Source organism: Habropoda laboriosa, unplaced genomic scaffold, assembly GCF_001263275.1.
Source record: "Habropoda laboriosa isolate 0110345459 unplaced genomic scaffold, ASM126327v1 scaffold336, whole genome shotgun sequence".
Classification (NCBI taxonomy): domain Eukaryota; kingdom Metazoa; phylum Arthropoda; class Insecta; order Hymenoptera; family Apidae; genus Habropoda; species Habropoda laboriosa.
Genome location: NW_017100454.1, coordinates 318,500 through 334,870, shown reverse-complemented (window position 1 = coordinate 334,870; position 16,371 = coordinate 318,500). Strand labels below are relative to the sequence as shown.

Genomic DNA, 16,371 nt, shown 5'->3' with positions numbered 1-16,371 from the left:
CTTTCCAACTCGCAACTAACGGTGACATTGAGATCGAAATCTTAGCCACTTTTACACGAACAAATTTTCCTGAGGATATTCGAAATCTGAGTACTTGAAAAAATTCTGCAAATGCGTGTTTCACTTTGCAAATCTTTTTCTATGTTTGATGGAATTAATAAAAAATATTTTATTCCGTTACCAAATCTTCGTTACGGAAACATTTAATTGTTATTATTTATTTCGTTCGATTTTAAACGAATTTGTTAGTTTTGTAACAATGCTTGAAATAACTATAATTATTATATTGCATTTTATGACGTAACGATTAATTTATACACGTACGTGTGTAGGGTTTGAGAAATATAAAGAACATTTAATTTGGGCATTTGTGTAATGGTGAATTAAAGTACTAAAACTTTCTGATGTAAAATCGCACAATTTTATCGGCAATTTGTGCACAAGAACCGATTAACTTTAAAAAGAATCTCTTTGTATTAAACAGTTGCATGAACTGATCGTAAAAATTTATTATATTGTAGACGGACATTGTTAAGTCAATAAAAAGGAAAGGTGTTCTAATCGTCATGAAGTTAACCGATAAACATATGCTTGATATAGTTTCCATATTTAAAGTGTAACAAATACTTCAATTGCAACAAATCTTTACATAGAAATACATCTTTTTCTTCACTGAAACTGTTACTTCCATGTTTATGTAATTTTTTCTGGGCATTTGTAATCTTTTATGGCATAATAGAAGTCTTATTTTTTTCGTGTTATCAAAGCAACTTTTATACACAAGTTTCTTCTCAAAACACAAACGTTACGTTAATGCAGTAGGTATAAATTGTACAATAACACATAGCAGACAGTTTCTTTTCTCTGTGTAGAGACTTAGTTATGCAAGATGTTATAAGAAAGACTTTTTTTTTTTTTGAGTTACCTATTAAGTTATTTTCCAAATGGAAATAATACTGAATGTTTTCATTTATGATTGGAAATAAATTTACATACTGACAGCCGCATCAGTATCGTTGTAATTTTTATTGATATTTAGGAAAAAAGAAAAAAAAATATAAAATTCTAACTTAAGTTGCAAGCATCTATACTTTATGCTTTAGGTTTTAGCGATAATCCATTGTTCGGTAGTTCAAACAAGAAATACACAGGAAAATGTTGTTTTATTAGTAATAAAAAACAATCATGCTCTGAATTCTCTGTAAATTCATTAGGTTTCTAGCATAATATAGATTAAGAAATTAGTATAATATCCGAAAATTAAATAATTTATTACGCACAACACCATATTCGAATGTGATCGTACAATGAAAAATGTCTTTTTCTTCTCTCCGAATTCATAACCTTGTACCCCTGTGTTTCTCATAACGTGGAAACAGAATTCTCGACGCCCGATAGAATCGATGACGGACTATTAAGAACAAAAAAAAAAAAACATTGTCCTGCGGTAAACACTTAAAAAGATAAAAATAATCACTCTTCACCCGCGAATAGCATTTGATACCAATATACGTGTGATGTCCCGATTAGAAGAGTTCTGATTGTTGATTCTTGAACACGTCACGCCGAATACTTCCTTCAAACCGATGCTTCGTGGCGCCATTACACGAAACCGTAACCTGCCTTCGTCTCTTTTCTTCCATCTTCATTGACGAACCGTTGATTATGCCAATTTCCTTCGATAACCCTCAATACTTCCTTATTCCTTACCGAAAATCCCTTTGTAGCGATAACGTATATTCAACATGTTCCTCAATTTCAATCCTTTACCATTTTCTTTTCTATCGTGGGAGCAATCACCGTACAATCAATCCATTCACGCGTGTATACGTTGCAAATCCATGGTAATCAAAATGTCGAAATTTCCCTTTGAAGTAGCAAGCAATAAATTGGATCCTTGTAGAGCGAAAGATTTTGGCAAATGGTTAAAAAATTCCAATTCCTTTGGTGGACAATGTGTTTTAGAAAAACGACGAGCAGAATCACCAGACACGAGAGTAAAAACACGTAATATAATATTAACGAATGTAGAGAATCTGCTGCGATTGAGGAATTCGAGGTTTGACCAAACGAGATTTTTTGTGGCCTGAAGACATCGTTTCCTTTTTCCCTTCGTAATTCACTACAAGCCTCGGCTTCATACCGAGTCTCTATTGAGGTAGTTGCGGACGACTTGAAAAAATGACCGTCCTATTCGTTTTGTACAATTCTTATCAGCCCGTAAATTGGATTCTTCGGTTTGCGGTGGGCCGACATCGAGACACGTATGTACAAATTATATGATGGGGAAAACTTTCATTTACAAATTGTTGTTCGACTGAGTGATCGTCGATCAACGAAGAGAACAATGATTAGGGGATGGTAAGAATTATCGGTAATACAGGTCAATGTGTAGTAAGATATATGCACATGCATATGCATATGTAATGTATAGGCTACATATGCATATTACTGGGAAACATATGCATATACACACACCGATTTGTGCCTACGAATGTGCACGACAATGGTTTTCGTTTTTTTTATATGTCTTCCACGAAAAAAGAGTGATGTTGCTTTTTACCAAGCACCTAGAGAACCACTGCTTGTCTTGCAGTCGATTAGGTGTTGTTCAGGATCAGCATAAACCAACCCCAATTCATTGACAAATTCATAAAACTTGTCCAAAGATTCAAAGGCCAATTCTGCTACGACGAAATCAACCGCCAAATTTTGCCGGTAGCTAAACAGTAGAAGAAATGTATCGTTAGACAATCGCGCATTAAACATGTGTACGTTAAAAACAAAAAATATATATATAGTATAGTACGATAAAAAATAAATGATAACTATAAAACTAGTCATTTTTTCGGCTACGTTGTCCTGTAACAGAAATCTATGTATAATTATAATTGTTAAAAAAATTATTTACAAATTTCCACTTCCATTGTATATCTCTGTAACAATGTTCCACTTTTTAGGAAAAAGTAACAACAAAGCTCTTGTTGCTTTGTATACATTTTCATCTATAAAAAATTATATAAAAAAAAAGGGGATTAAATATATTTCCATCATATTTATGGAAGTATATTTGAAAGTTATTTAAACATGAAAATATTAAAATTATATTGATAAATGAAATTATTTTGAAATTAAAAACTATCTAATTAAATGTACCTGTTAATAGTAAATTATGTTTTCATCTATATTTTTATATATTATTAGCGTTATTAATTTTTGTAAAATGTTAAATATTGTTTGGAGATGTTTTAACAAGATTAAACAAATGATTACTTCTAAAGAATCTAGTACGTACGACTTTATCATGGTCTTCAATGCATTCTTGCGTTCTCTCGCAACAAACCAGTCCATCAGGAAGGCCGCCATCCTTGGCGCAGAAGTGTATAGCTTGAAAAAAGCATGGAAATTACCCAGCCACCAAGCAGAACGCACTTTTAGCGCATGTTTTATGCACTCATCAGTTTTGTCCTCTTCCAACAAAGCTGCTAAAATTGTTGTTAAGTCTACAACAAAAAGAAACAATTCATTTTTTTATTGTCCCGTCGTATTTCAACATCAAGTTGCATTTATATTCGATTGATTAAGCACCTTGTGTATTCTTCGTAAATATATAATATAATATCCTATATGCGATAAATTCACATCGGTTTTCTCCACCGACGTCTTGATATAACATCCGCAATTGTGTCTGACACTGGTTGAATTCTTCGTGATCGCCTTTTTCTAAAGCGACGCGGGCGTGTGTTTCATACACGTGGACTGTAAATGCATCTCGAATGCCTTGGACGGTAAGATCTTGACGAATAGATTTAAGTTGATCACAAGCATATCTATAGTCTTGATCAGCCACCCAGCGTTTCTTGACATGTGCCAAAGAATTTTGGAGTACACTTACCGGTCGCACAGCGGAGGGAGCTGGAGCCTGTAACATGTATAAGTGATAAGTACTTCCTTATAGGTTATATATGTACAACCAAAATGAATAATCGAAACAAGATCTTACGGATGTTAATCGCAAATATGGCTTCTCAATGTCCTTGCATATGCCGACAATGTGAAGTCCGGTAAAATCAAAGTCTGCAGTGGGATCGTCTTTAACACCATTGCTGACTGTCCTGGAAATAGTATCATTAAATCTTGCAGCACGTTGTTGTAATTTCTCCTTGGATCCTAATTCATCAGTGTTGCCTGCAGATAAACCAAACTCTGAATAGAAATGTGATTTCATCTGTTTAGTCTTCTTTGTTTTCTTGCTGTTGTGACTCTGTTTGTTTTTAGCTGACTTTTTCGTTTTTAACGACTTATAATCGTGTTCCCGATCACTAACATTCGACGACGACGAAGTGCTACGCCTATACTTCCGGGACGGCGGACTACGTGTATTCGAACGCGACCTCGACTTCGATCTCGACCTCGACCTCGATCTCGACTTCGATCTTGATCTCGATCTAGTCCTCGACCTTGATCTTGACCTTGACCGTTTGTGATTCACAGAGAGACGCGCGCCAAGCCGAGCCCCGAGAGAAGTGGAAAGACCTGGCTTGCGCAAGCCTCCCTGTGTATTCATCAGCGGATTTGGCAAGCTATTTAATTTCAAGGCCGGTTTTTGAGGTTTTATCGTCATAGTCATACGTTCACTGTGAATGCTAGGCAAAGGTTCTTGGTCCCAGTCTTTCACCCAAAGCGAACCGTCGTTCGCTGCGCGTGTGATTTTTCCCTTTAATATGATCTCGACTTGGTCTTTGTCAACCGCCGTTTTACACTTTTCGTAGCATCTGTTCACGTAGTTCTTCAGGCTATCAGGCCAATCACCGACCGGGCTGGGAGTAGTCACGATAGAGGGAGTACCTACCGCTGGTGTACCAGCACTAGGAGTTGTATTATTAACGGTCGTAATAGCAGGTGTAATAGGAGCGGGGGATTCTTCAGTTGGTGGAGGAGGAGCTGCAACTTCACGCTGTGCAGGAGGTAAAGGTGGTAACTCGGTCTTCAGATTGGGTCCCGGCACGAAATTCGTCGTCGTACTGTTTGCCTGAAAGCTATTGTTGAACTGAGCTGCTAAATTTTTATTCCGCTTACGTTTTTTCTTTGCAGCTCCACTATTACCAGATGGAGAGAATGGCAAACCATTCTTTTTGTTTTGTACATTAAAACGGATTTGATTATTGTATTCTGAAACAGAGAAAATGTAAATATTATTATGTATATTGGAGAAAAATGTGTTGCTTTAATGTATTCTGCAAGAATAGAACTTACGAGTCATATCACTGTGCATTCCATTCCAAATACCATAAGGAAATGTGTTGTACATATACCCTAGATGAGGCTGTATGGATGGTTGTACTTGATTGTTATGTTGCTGAGATGTCTGCACAGATGGTGGTGGTCCAGGGGGCAAGGGAGGAAGTTCAGAGTCATCATCCAAAGACATTGGGGTCCCAGGAACTGGTGGTTGCTGATGCAGCTGCTTTCCCTGATTGTTACCCTGCTGTTGCTGTTGTTGTTGTTGATGTTGCTGCTGCTGTTGTTGTTGCATCTGCTGTGGAGTAAAAGGTTGTCCATATCCAGGCATCATTGAATGATAGTAGCTAAATGTTTGTCCTTGATGAGGTACACCCTGATATCCTGGTCCATACAACTGCCTGTAAAAGGATAAGAACAGATTTATTAATGCATATAAATACTCAAGTACTTAAGATCTCAATATATCTGTTATTACTCATAGCATCAAGAATTTCTAAACATCAGACTGATATTATGAGAATATATTTGTACTCCGATATGTTATATGCCTATATATTGAAATGTATTTCATTTATCAAATACTCTAAGATATTTCTATTACGTGCACCAATCTAAAATTAGACCATAGTAAAGTGTTTTTTCGACGCATCATATACATAATCACATTATCCATTTCTTGTCCTTTAGTTTTACTCCAATACACAAGCAATGGGTCTACGTAAAAAATGGCATGTTTATTTATTTAATTTAAACAAAAATATAAAAAAGAACTGATTGCATGACATCATAGAACGTTACGCCTAACTGCGTTCTTTCAGTTACACCTACATATATAATTCTTTTGAGTGACATATGACTCATTATACATTCATAAAACGATAGTTTTTCAAGTAAAATCGATATTAAAAGGAAATTACCCTGAATATGGAGGAAACATGTTGTGGATATTGTTGGGCGAGGGATATTGCCATGCCATATTCGCCATTGAGCCTACTCCAAGTTGTGGCTGTTGCTGAAATGGCTGCTGTTTCTTCTGCGACGCTGTAGCCTCGCCTTCTGACATACCGTGGAACAAAATCAGAATTGCTTAAACAATTGTACACGATACGTTTCACTGCCGTATACACGTTTGCATTACCACGGATTAGTCCATGCGAAAGTTCTTAGAACATTCTCGAGAAAATTGTAATTCTATCGAACTATAGCTCGTTAAATACAACGACTAACCCGTTTCGACAAACTAAAATGGAGCTGATGAATCATACTATTACCCGCTGTTAGGCGGCAGCACTGTTATATGGATTTTACGTTGTGCGCGAGTTTCGTCAAGTATACTTTAATATATGTATAGTAGCTGTAGCATAAACCTGTGTAGGATTTTATCGTAAAGAAAATCATTGTCTTCTTTGTGATTCAAGATAAAATCAAATTAGTTTGATCAGTGCAATGCTTTTAAGATAAAATATACTTCAAGTTGTAGTTATTTAAGGTGTATTATTAATTTTTTTATTGGAATATTTTTAAGGGTAGGCAACGCACTAACGTAGCGTGTTCCTAGAGCAGTATGATTGTTTTTTTCATTGTTCAGAAGCTAGATTTTTTTCTTTTCTTAAGGAAACAACTAGGGGTGTGCATCATGCGCAAACTGATCGTATTCTGCGACGATTTACCATGGTTTCCCTTTCATTCAGCGCTATAAAGAATTTATAGGAAACAATTGCCGATGGTTGTTATTTAATGCGGCTGCGTAACGTAATGAAACACGTAGGTAGTTTTGCAACGAAATGGTAGAAACGGAATATGGCCTAACACGAATGTAACATTATATCCGAAGGATATCGAATGAAGTTGTACGTAGTTGTACTGTTTTTTTCTCCCCTTCATGCCGGAACATGACTAAAGATAGATTCGAAACATTTAAGCAGAGTTGTAAACTGCGATCCGTTTTATCTCTTAATCCACTGTATTAATGGCCTCGCGATTGGATTTCGTTGTGCCGCTTTTATGTACACCATTTTTTTTTGCGTGAATAAAATCTATGCCAACAGTATTCTGCATTTTAATCGTGTTCTGATTTATCTGAAAATGCAGACATCTTTTTATTCATGGCTTAAATGGATTTTGTGCATTATAAAAATTGTAAAAATTTATCTTTTTTTTAAATTTCTTGTTAGTGTAATGTACCAAAATTTTTTGTATCTTTGATGCAGATATAAAAGTAAAAGTAGAATGTCTCAATATATAAATGTTCCGTTATTTTCTCTTTTTATAAACGATTCCATATTGAATCTCTGCTCTTAACATTGGCAATTGTATTTCTATTTTATTGGACGTTTTTACTCCCTATCATTAAAGCATATTTTTTGCACTATTTTTCGAAATAGAAAATATCATTTTACGACTGAATCGATTATGATGCAATAACGTTGATTGTTTCATCTTGTTTTGTAGATGAAATATCGGGTAGTTAATTGATAGATATATAGAGGCATGTAGTTTGCCTTGAACGAGTTCTGGTCCTTTCTTTCAAAAACATCGTTTAACTAAAGATTTGAAGAAAAAATAAAGAAAAAGAATAGTTATGTATACACTTTTGGAAGAAAAAGACCATATAAAAATTTTGAATACAAGTTACTATCATCTCTTATAGATAAAGGAATTTAGACTAATGCAGAATCCACATATTTTGACACAGTACACTAGGAAAAACCGTAGGATTTGCCAATTTAGTTAGAAAATATGACAAATTTACAATTGTTGCGGAAAAGCTTGATACAGGCGACAACATTCTTTTTCCTCTGAAAAAATTCTATACCACATGCTGGAAATCAAACTCAACTATGGTTGCTGGTTGCATCAGCATTTTCCACTTTCGTCTTGCAACAAACTGCAAACGTGTGTAGTGTCCGCCTCACGTAATCTTATCATACTAGAACAGACTGGTAAGTAATAGTATTAGAAAGCTTGTATAAATGACGAAAAAAATCATCAAAATTACATAAACATTCGATAGGGTATCCAGTAGCGTACGGACGGCGCTGTAACAAACGTTATTCTTTCGCGTCCACTTTTACCCGCGGTTATGATTGTGCTTACGTGTGCAAACAACTCTAAGGCATCAATTATTTGATAAAACATCCTGGCGAAGCACGTTCATTTCCGTAAACGCGGTTTACAGACGTACAGAGGCAAAATTATTTCTTTTGTGTATTCGAGTGAACGCTTCTTGCGTGGATTTCCGGTGAAAAAAGCGCCATCTATTTTTATGCGTCGCCTGTCTGTTAATTACAAATGTTTCCATATTAGTTCGTACAAAGAAACACAATTTAATTAAGAGTGATTGAAGCAGAACATTTTATTTTTTCTCCCCACATTTTTAATTGTTCGAAACATTAAAAAAAAAGTATTTCGAAGACGGAAGTTGAAGTGAAGAAAAAAGCAAGGTTCGGTACTTAGTCAGGCATGCGTTAGGTTAGGTAGCATAACTCGTAACCTTTAAGTTTCGAGCTATAAAATCAACGTAGACATTGATCTTAAATTATGAACCTTAAAATTCTGCATAATTATAGAATCAGCAGTCTATTTGAATTCAAATTACGATCGGTGGGTAATTTTGGATGAAATTTATGACGTTTCTTCGACTTTAGTCTCTTTCGTCTTTTCCGCTTTTGTTTCCTCTTGTTGGGGAGCTTTTTTTTCTTCCTTTTTATCCTCTTTCTCGGTGTCTTTTGGTTCTTTGACTTCTTCTTTTTTTACTTCCTTCTTTTTCTTTGGTTTTTTTATTTTCTTGGGTTTAGCGACAACAGGTGTCGTTACTGGTTTTCTTTTAATTATCTTTGATAAAAAATAAAGTGCATTTTTACATAGTTGTATAATTCGATAAAAAAGGATCTAACATCAGCGTGCCATCCTTTTACCATACGGTGCAACAGCTTCTTGGTAGCTGTCTTGCCTTGGTATCTTTTGTCCCATGATTCCTTCTCCTGCCACCAAATCCGTTGATACTCATTCGTCAATAACTGTTCTATGCAAGGACGTTTCTCTCTAAAATTTTCAGTAAATGTTTTTCAATTAATCACGTTAAATCGAACAGAATTTTCATTTGATAACATACTTCTCGTAAGATGGAATGAACACCTTCTGCGACGTGAATGGCGAGGAAACAATATTGTCCGGACTTTTGCACATAACCGATGGTGACCATGCCTTTACCTTTACTTCCATAGCAGTATTCATGATTGCAAGATGAAAAACTCGATTTTCGAAGTGAAATATTCCAAACTCTTCAATCCTCTAACGAATAATCAGAAACGATAACACGAAACGAAACGCGGTGAGAAGACGAACCGTTGGAAAAAAGAATATAAATTGAAACAAATGAACGTCGAGGTAATTCAGATGAATTTTATCGAAAAATAAAGTATCGAAAGTAAGATCGAAATAAATTTTGTCGAAGTGATACGACGTATCGAAATTCTACAATCGAGATAAGTTTCAGCACTACATTTTCTACGCGGGAATAGTGATCGGTAAATTATAGTTCATGTCATAGCATCCTGTCACGTGCCGCGTGTAATCTGAATGTCACGGATTTCGATCTGTATAACAGTATATAAGGGGACGTTGGTGAATTAGAATCTCGACAATTCGACGCGAATAATCAAACGTGTCAGGCTAATATGTGGGTAAAACGGGAACCGACACAACATTGTGTTTACCCGATAATCAACCTGGAAAACGTTCTCGCCCGGTGCTAATGGATTTAGCATTAAAAGGTGCCTGCCGAGGAGGCGAGAGCATGTCCCACAAACCTTACACAGGGTTTGCATAGAAATTATCAACTTTTATAAAGTGGAGCGTTATTTATTTCCCTATCGACATAATTAAAACGTTCTGGTACGATTTTTCGCAATATACGGAGTATTTCGTTAATTAAATGTTAATTTATTATTTCGTCACGGATATCATACTTTGTTTTCACAAAAACTACATATTTTTTAAGGTAGATTGGCTAAATAATCGTTGACGGTTAAATTAAATTCTCTTGAACGAAAAAAATGCGTGATAATGATAGGTTATAGATAGGACGATCATTTTTTGCCAATGGCGGTATACAAACGGAAGCGGATACCGTTCTATTCGCTTAATTATCACGACCCTGATAAGGTATTTACTAAAACAAACTAGCAAAGTATGACGTTGTCGCTTTCACTCTAAATCCGTCCTCCCCGAGCGAGTCTCTTTCGTTTTACGAGGTGCGAATTGTAAAACTAATTGATCCGTTAAGTTTATGGTAAACCGTTTAACGATTCGTTGAAAATCCAAGGAGCCCAACGGTAATTTTTTCGTAAAAAATAATTGATTCAGTCTTACGCGAAACATCAATGGAACTGATTTCTACTTGCTTTTCCGAGTAAACCACCACGAAATTATGTTTAGTTATCTGAGGATAAGGTTACCGTTAAAAACGTCATAGCTGCAATGATTTTGCCCGAACTATATTGCTTTATGAAGCACTCGAAAGGGCGACATCTGTTGCAATTTTGTAAATCACCCATAACCTCACCATGAATTTGGAGACAAGATGTCAGATCATCCCATAAATAGTGGAGTCGGTAAACATGGCAGCGCATGATTCGCACTTAATCACCTATGATACAGTAGAACATGTTTCCCTCCATTATTCATCTCTTATTAAACAAAATGAAGTATAACGATTAAATTTTTTCACATTGAAATCATAATACTCAAAATAGTAAAATTCAATATCAAGAAATGGTGTTTATGAAAAAATACAACGAGAGTAGAGTCGTGACAATAACAGCAGCGTCTTATCCCTCCTAATCGTCAATCCGAGCGTCCGCGTGGTAGTCGGTGAATCGTGTGCTCCGATGGGAAACGTAACTCCAAGGAGGGAGTAGAGCACCAACATGGGAGGAGTTCCATCGAGTTCTCTCTCCGTTGAGAGACTGCAAGGAGCAGAGGTGGTCTCTGCTCACCTGAGGATTTCAGGTGGCAGTCGCCCCGCTGAGTTGTTCAGCGACGGGTATCTCGTTAAACACTCTGCGATCCACAGAATCCCGCGAGTTCTCAGTTGAGTTCTCGTTTCACTCTGCACAGATAACCTTACCATGCCGGATTTTTACGGTCGTTTTCGCGCGTACGGTACCGACTCGGCCAAGACATACGCGTTTTTCACGGTTAGTTCACCCGTCATCGATGATTTCCTCTCTTTTTCTAAAGTAGATGATTATTTAGCAGCGAAATGATTGATTGACGCTTTAATCTGGTACTTCCTTGAAATTTCGTACTGTTTAATCTTTCAACAATTCACAAAGGGGTACCGTGAAATAATGAAAATGATCGACCGAGCAACCATTAGAATTATTGTTGTTATCTATTCGAGAATTGACCGATCGCGATTATCGACAGAGGTCGAAATTTTGACGTAAAGAGGTTATACGAGGCACGAATTATGACGTTCGCATCGGGGCGAAAGAAAGTGAACGTTCCGGGGAAGAGTGATGTGTCGCACATTAAAGAATGGAACATTCAATCGGAAACCTGTTCATACCTGAACCTAATAAGGTGATTCGTATTCTTGTAACCGGTGTTGGTTAGGTTGCTAATTTTTAGCAACACCTCGTAGGAACATCTTTCGATTATCGAACGATAAATCAACTAAGATAAATTTACATTGTTCGAATTCCTCAATTAGTGGCAACGTTGCAATGTACATACTGTTTGACAAAGTGGCTCGTAAAGATGGTATATAATTGAATGATGTGTAGTGTTGCGTGAAAACGCGGTGAAGTGCGCGAAATCGTATATCGACAAGTATATTTCAGTGTGTAACGATAATGTTACGTAATCATGGGGGAATTGTGCAAAATTTCAAAAAAAGCCATTAAACCGTGGGCAAAAAACTCGCGCGAAATTTACAAGTTAATTGAGTATTTCGCGGACGCGCGAGCCCGTCGTAAAACTCAATTTATTTTTACAATTATGCCAGGATAAACGCGTGTATCGTGAACACCCATCGAAGGACGACGAGGTATCGATTGGTAATTCGACATTTTTGTATTACCTATCGCAATGCCCGTATCCAGGCAACTGAATCGTTTAATTATAGCCATTAGAATACGGTTTAGTGGGGTCACGATCAATTCACCAGGGAAACAGGGTAATATTTTAAAGGATATGGAAATTAAAAACGGTACACTCGGGGCAAAATTAGAAGTATGCCAGGATATAGTGATATTAGACTGCCTAATCTATGCTTTTTCAAACTGCTCAACATTTATCCTAACTTATGCCTGTATCGATGAAAAAGCGATTATCGACGTACGTATCCACAGAAAATCGTGACTCACAAAATCATCTTGCCGTGTCTAACGGACGAAACGTTATTCCGTTTAGAGGAGTTGCCATTCATTTTTCAACATGTTCAATATCATTGCCGACCATTAGCGTCATTATGCTTTATCGATCGTCGATTTTCAACATTTTTCGATCGATTAATTCTCGAATACTCTAAACGATCGACTATTACACTGGTACAGAATCCGTTGAATATAACGTTTCGCGGTGTTTTAGTCGATTCATAGATTTGCAAAATTTTTCAATTAGGAACACGAGCTACTATTTTTTTTTCATGCACATCAACATTACCAAATAGATGAAATTACAGCAATATTTGCTTTCTAATGTATGTTCTGTACAGTGCTCCGGGACATTGTTTCAATTCCGAGGATTAAACAAACACGAAAGCATTAGTTCCGCTTTCGAAAGGTACCGGTACACACGCCATGCTGTTATCGTGATAATAATTAAGCAAAAATATCAAGGCTACCTGAGCGGTTCTTCTAAATCATTGCAGGATGGCAAGCGGACAAGTGCAGGAAGCGCAAGGCGTCGATAAATCTGTTCTAGAACTGTTCCGATCTTGATTCCATTGCCGATAGATCTGCGAAATATTCGTCTATTTTTCAATTCGTTTTCGCCAATGTAATATATTATCGAACGATCCACTTACCGATTTCACAAATAAACGTATCCTTTCTTGCGCAGATCGCGTACATAAATTTCCAATATTAGGAAAGAATTAATCGCGAAGACGGGCAAGATGGAGGTTATGAGATTACCGTTTCAGCGGATTCGAAGATTAATGGCTTGGTTCGTCTCGGAGAACGTAAAATTTGTGCAATTGTAAAGGGGGAATTGAAGCCGAGGTTGTAATAATGCTTCTTTTTGTCACTCGTTTGATCCGAGTACGGACTGAATGTTCCATCTGCAACACGTTGAAGTACTTTCTAGATTAACGATTAAGTTACATGCATTTTTCTATGATAACAATGATAGTTTCATGGTAATGGTATTTTTATCTCTACACTCTTTAGTATTTTTCTTTTCTTATTTCTGTATTTATTTTCTTACATTTGCCGTTTGATTAACCATTATTTTATTTATTTATTACAATGATATTTCACATTTCATTATTTCTTTTCCTAAATTTCAACTTCTTTCACAAAAAATGCATACTCTTTATACTCTCAAGAATTCTAATTTCTTTGTAGAAAGAATCAACGACTAGTTTTTATATTACAGAAGGTATCCAGTAACAGATGAACTTGTCCTTAAAACACAGGGTGCTATACAAACAACGTAAATAGCGCATTTGTCTCAGTGTTACGATCTCTTAACGCGATTACAATATGCTTCTATTTGTAAATTGATAAGGGAATGCAAAGTGGTTTCGTAGGCTATTAAAATCGCAGGCGGCGCGAATAACTTTGCTCAACAACGCGTATGACAGGGCGTTCTACGTGTTGCTCGTTTCGCTCAGGGTGTTATCTTATAGGGTATCAATTGCTTGGCCACAAAGTAATTTCACAGTACAATGGCACCAGCCACGATCCACGCAAACCGCTAGCTCGACAGAACGGTAATAAAGGCGTTCACCAGTTTCTTGTCTTATTACAATATGAAACGATGCCATTCGTCTCTGAAATCACAGGACAATTTCTTCTTCTCAAACTGGCTAGCACGATTGTAAACAAATAACCCCATCTTTTCGTATTTATCGCGTATACAACACATTTCGAAAATAGAAACATTCAAATTAATAAAGTTATTTTCATTCCTACGGTGTATATACTTGATATTCAAGCTTAAACATAAATATAGAAAAATATATCGATGGAAGTTTCATAGGAAAATATAGATTTGAAAGTGTAACTTGTATTAGAACTAAATGAAACACGCTTTGAACTTTAATCGTCTATTTCTGAAAGAGAATTGATGAAATCTGTATCGACCGAAGTGCAATGGGAAAGATTGAAGTGATTCTATCGAATCACCAGGAAGAAAAGAGAAATTACCTGCTTAGAAAGTCCTTACAAAAAGAATATTCCTTTTTGCCACAGGAAAAGTGATTAATTCAACGAAGTACCAAACAATGATTAATTTGTCAAACGCTGCCAAATAATCATCGTGTCTTATTGTTAGTACGGGAAGCTCTACTCGGAAGCTTTCCAACTAAGAAACCCTTATCTGACCGCTTGCCTTTCTCTTGTAGCGCCGGCTACGTTGGACATCAATGTTGGAATTGTTTCTCAGATAATTGATTTCTATTTATAACAAGACCACTAAGAGAGACTCTGATAGACTGACACGGATCATTTCATCATGTGGACGCACGCGTTATTAAGGAGATCAGTGTGTTTCGGTGCAACGTGAAGTAGAAAAAGAGTAAAATCGAGTCATCACTGATGGACCAATTGAAAACCTTCTTAGAGTATCGCGAAGAGAAATTTGGAATACGTGATGATTCTTCAGACTGTTTGTTGAATAAACCGAAGAGTACTGAAGATAAAGTGAGTTATCGTAATCAAGTTGGAGCATGATGGGAGAGGTGATCCGCGTTTCTGGGAGGACACCGGATGTCGGGGAGTTCCTCAAGGAGGCGATGCTGTCCCAAAGATTCGCTGATGTGGCTCTCTGTTGTCCTGGTGGACAAAGATTCCTGGCTCATCGTTTGGTCCTCTCTGCTGCCAGCCCTTATCTACAGGTGAGTGTTTTTATTCGTAATTCTCACAAATTTCACGATACAACGAATGCTGTTTTTACAGTTTAACTTTACCTTGGATTTTATACCGAACTTCGTTACCATATCGCCAAATAATTGCAAATATCGAATTTCGTTAACTCTTTTTAAAAATTCTAATTTTATACCTGAAGGTATTTCAGTGAATTTGTGCAAAATTTTTTATTCGTTTCAAACGTGCAACGTTCACGTCGAATCCGAAGGATCCCAGTGTAACATTAGATAGGTGAAAAAAAAAAATAGTGTGCCATGTCAGAGTTAATTATGATAATTTACATTGGAAATGTACGTGTAAGATTTGGCGAAGGTCTTTTGTATAGACTAACATTGCCAAGATCTTTTTAAACTGTACATGAAATTTGAAAGAAGTAATGGGAAATTTATTCAGGCTACACTTTTTATAGAATTTTACGTTTAAAAATAACGCACCAGCGAGTCACAGTCCTGATCAGCTAAAAATAAGGAAACGAACGTTCCCCCGTAATATGGAACATCAATCATCCTCAATCGCGTGCATACTCGAATCGAGAGAAAGAGAGAGAGAGAGAGAGAGAGAGAGAGAGAGAGAGAGAAATGAGGAACATGTATACGTAATATCATCTTTAATGCAATCCAAGGAAATATGACTTCCTGTTGTCCGTGCGTCAAACCGCTAAAGTATATAACATTCCGAATACGCGGCGATGTAATCGAGTATTTACAATGTATTTAATGGACCAACTCAACCGTAGAGTAAGTTAATTTCTGTTTAAAGATATTAATGAATCATGGTCGTCATTAATCATCGGGCATCCACGAGTATACGATGGCAATAAACGACGGGGGACAAGTAGAACCGCTCGAAATGGAAGTTAAATAGTGAAAGTGAAATTCAAATTAATTTCTTCTTTCTGATGTACCACTTAGAAAGTTCCCTTTGTCTGGTGTATTTCTCTTGCAGCCCTCTTTTACGATCGTTTACAATATTTCCATTGTAGTTTATATTACAGCGGAGATCGAGGGAAATGAGAAAAAATTTGACA

General features: G+C 36.5%; 2 protein-coding genes across 2 annotated transcripts in view; one reads left to right on the top strand and one right to left on the bottom strand.

Annotated features, from left to right (window-relative positions):
* Nucleotides 1–1,247: 1,247 nt before the first annotated feature.
* LOC108575919 (leukocyte receptor cluster member 8 homolog) lies at nt 1,248–6,475 on the bottom strand. Its single transcript, XM_017938853.1, has 6 exons — nt 6,162–6,475; nt 5,257–5,642; nt 4,004–5,172; nt 3,589–3,922; nt 3,296–3,503; nt 1,248–2,722 (listed from the first exon to the last, which is right to left on the bottom strand). Exons 1-6 carry the CDS (start codon nt 6,305–6,307, stop codon nt 2,560–2,562), a joined length of 2,406 nt encoding a protein of 801 aa, XP_017794342.1. The 5' UTR covers nt 6,308–6,475; the 3' UTR covers nt 1,248–2,559.
* An 8,670-nt stretch (nt 6,476–15,145) lies between these two features.
* The window catches only part of LOC108575932, a 33,436-nt gene continuing 32,210 nt past the window's right edge, over nt 15,146–16,371 (top strand). The window contains exon 1 of the mRNA XM_017938873.1: nt 15,146–15,313. Within this exon, the coding sequence (XP_017794362.1) occupies nt 15,146–15,313 (168 nt within the window). The remainder of the gene's footprint in view (nt 15,314–16,371) is intronic.

Excerpts from the sequence above, each read along its gene's own strand:
- LOC108575919 (XM_017938853.1), bottom strand. The coding sequence starts at position 6,307 with ATGTCAGAAGGCGAGGCTACAGCGTCGCAGAAGAAACAGCAGCCATTT. Across the intron at positions 5,643-6,161 it reads ATGTTTCCTCCATATTCAGG|GCAGTTGTATGGACCAGGAT; the intron begins GTAATTTCCTTT and ends ATCCTTTTACAG. Across the intron at positions 3,923-4,003 it reads CATATTTGCGATTAACATCC|GCTCCAGCTCCCTCCGCTGT; the intron begins GTAAGATCTTGT and ends TACATGTTACAG.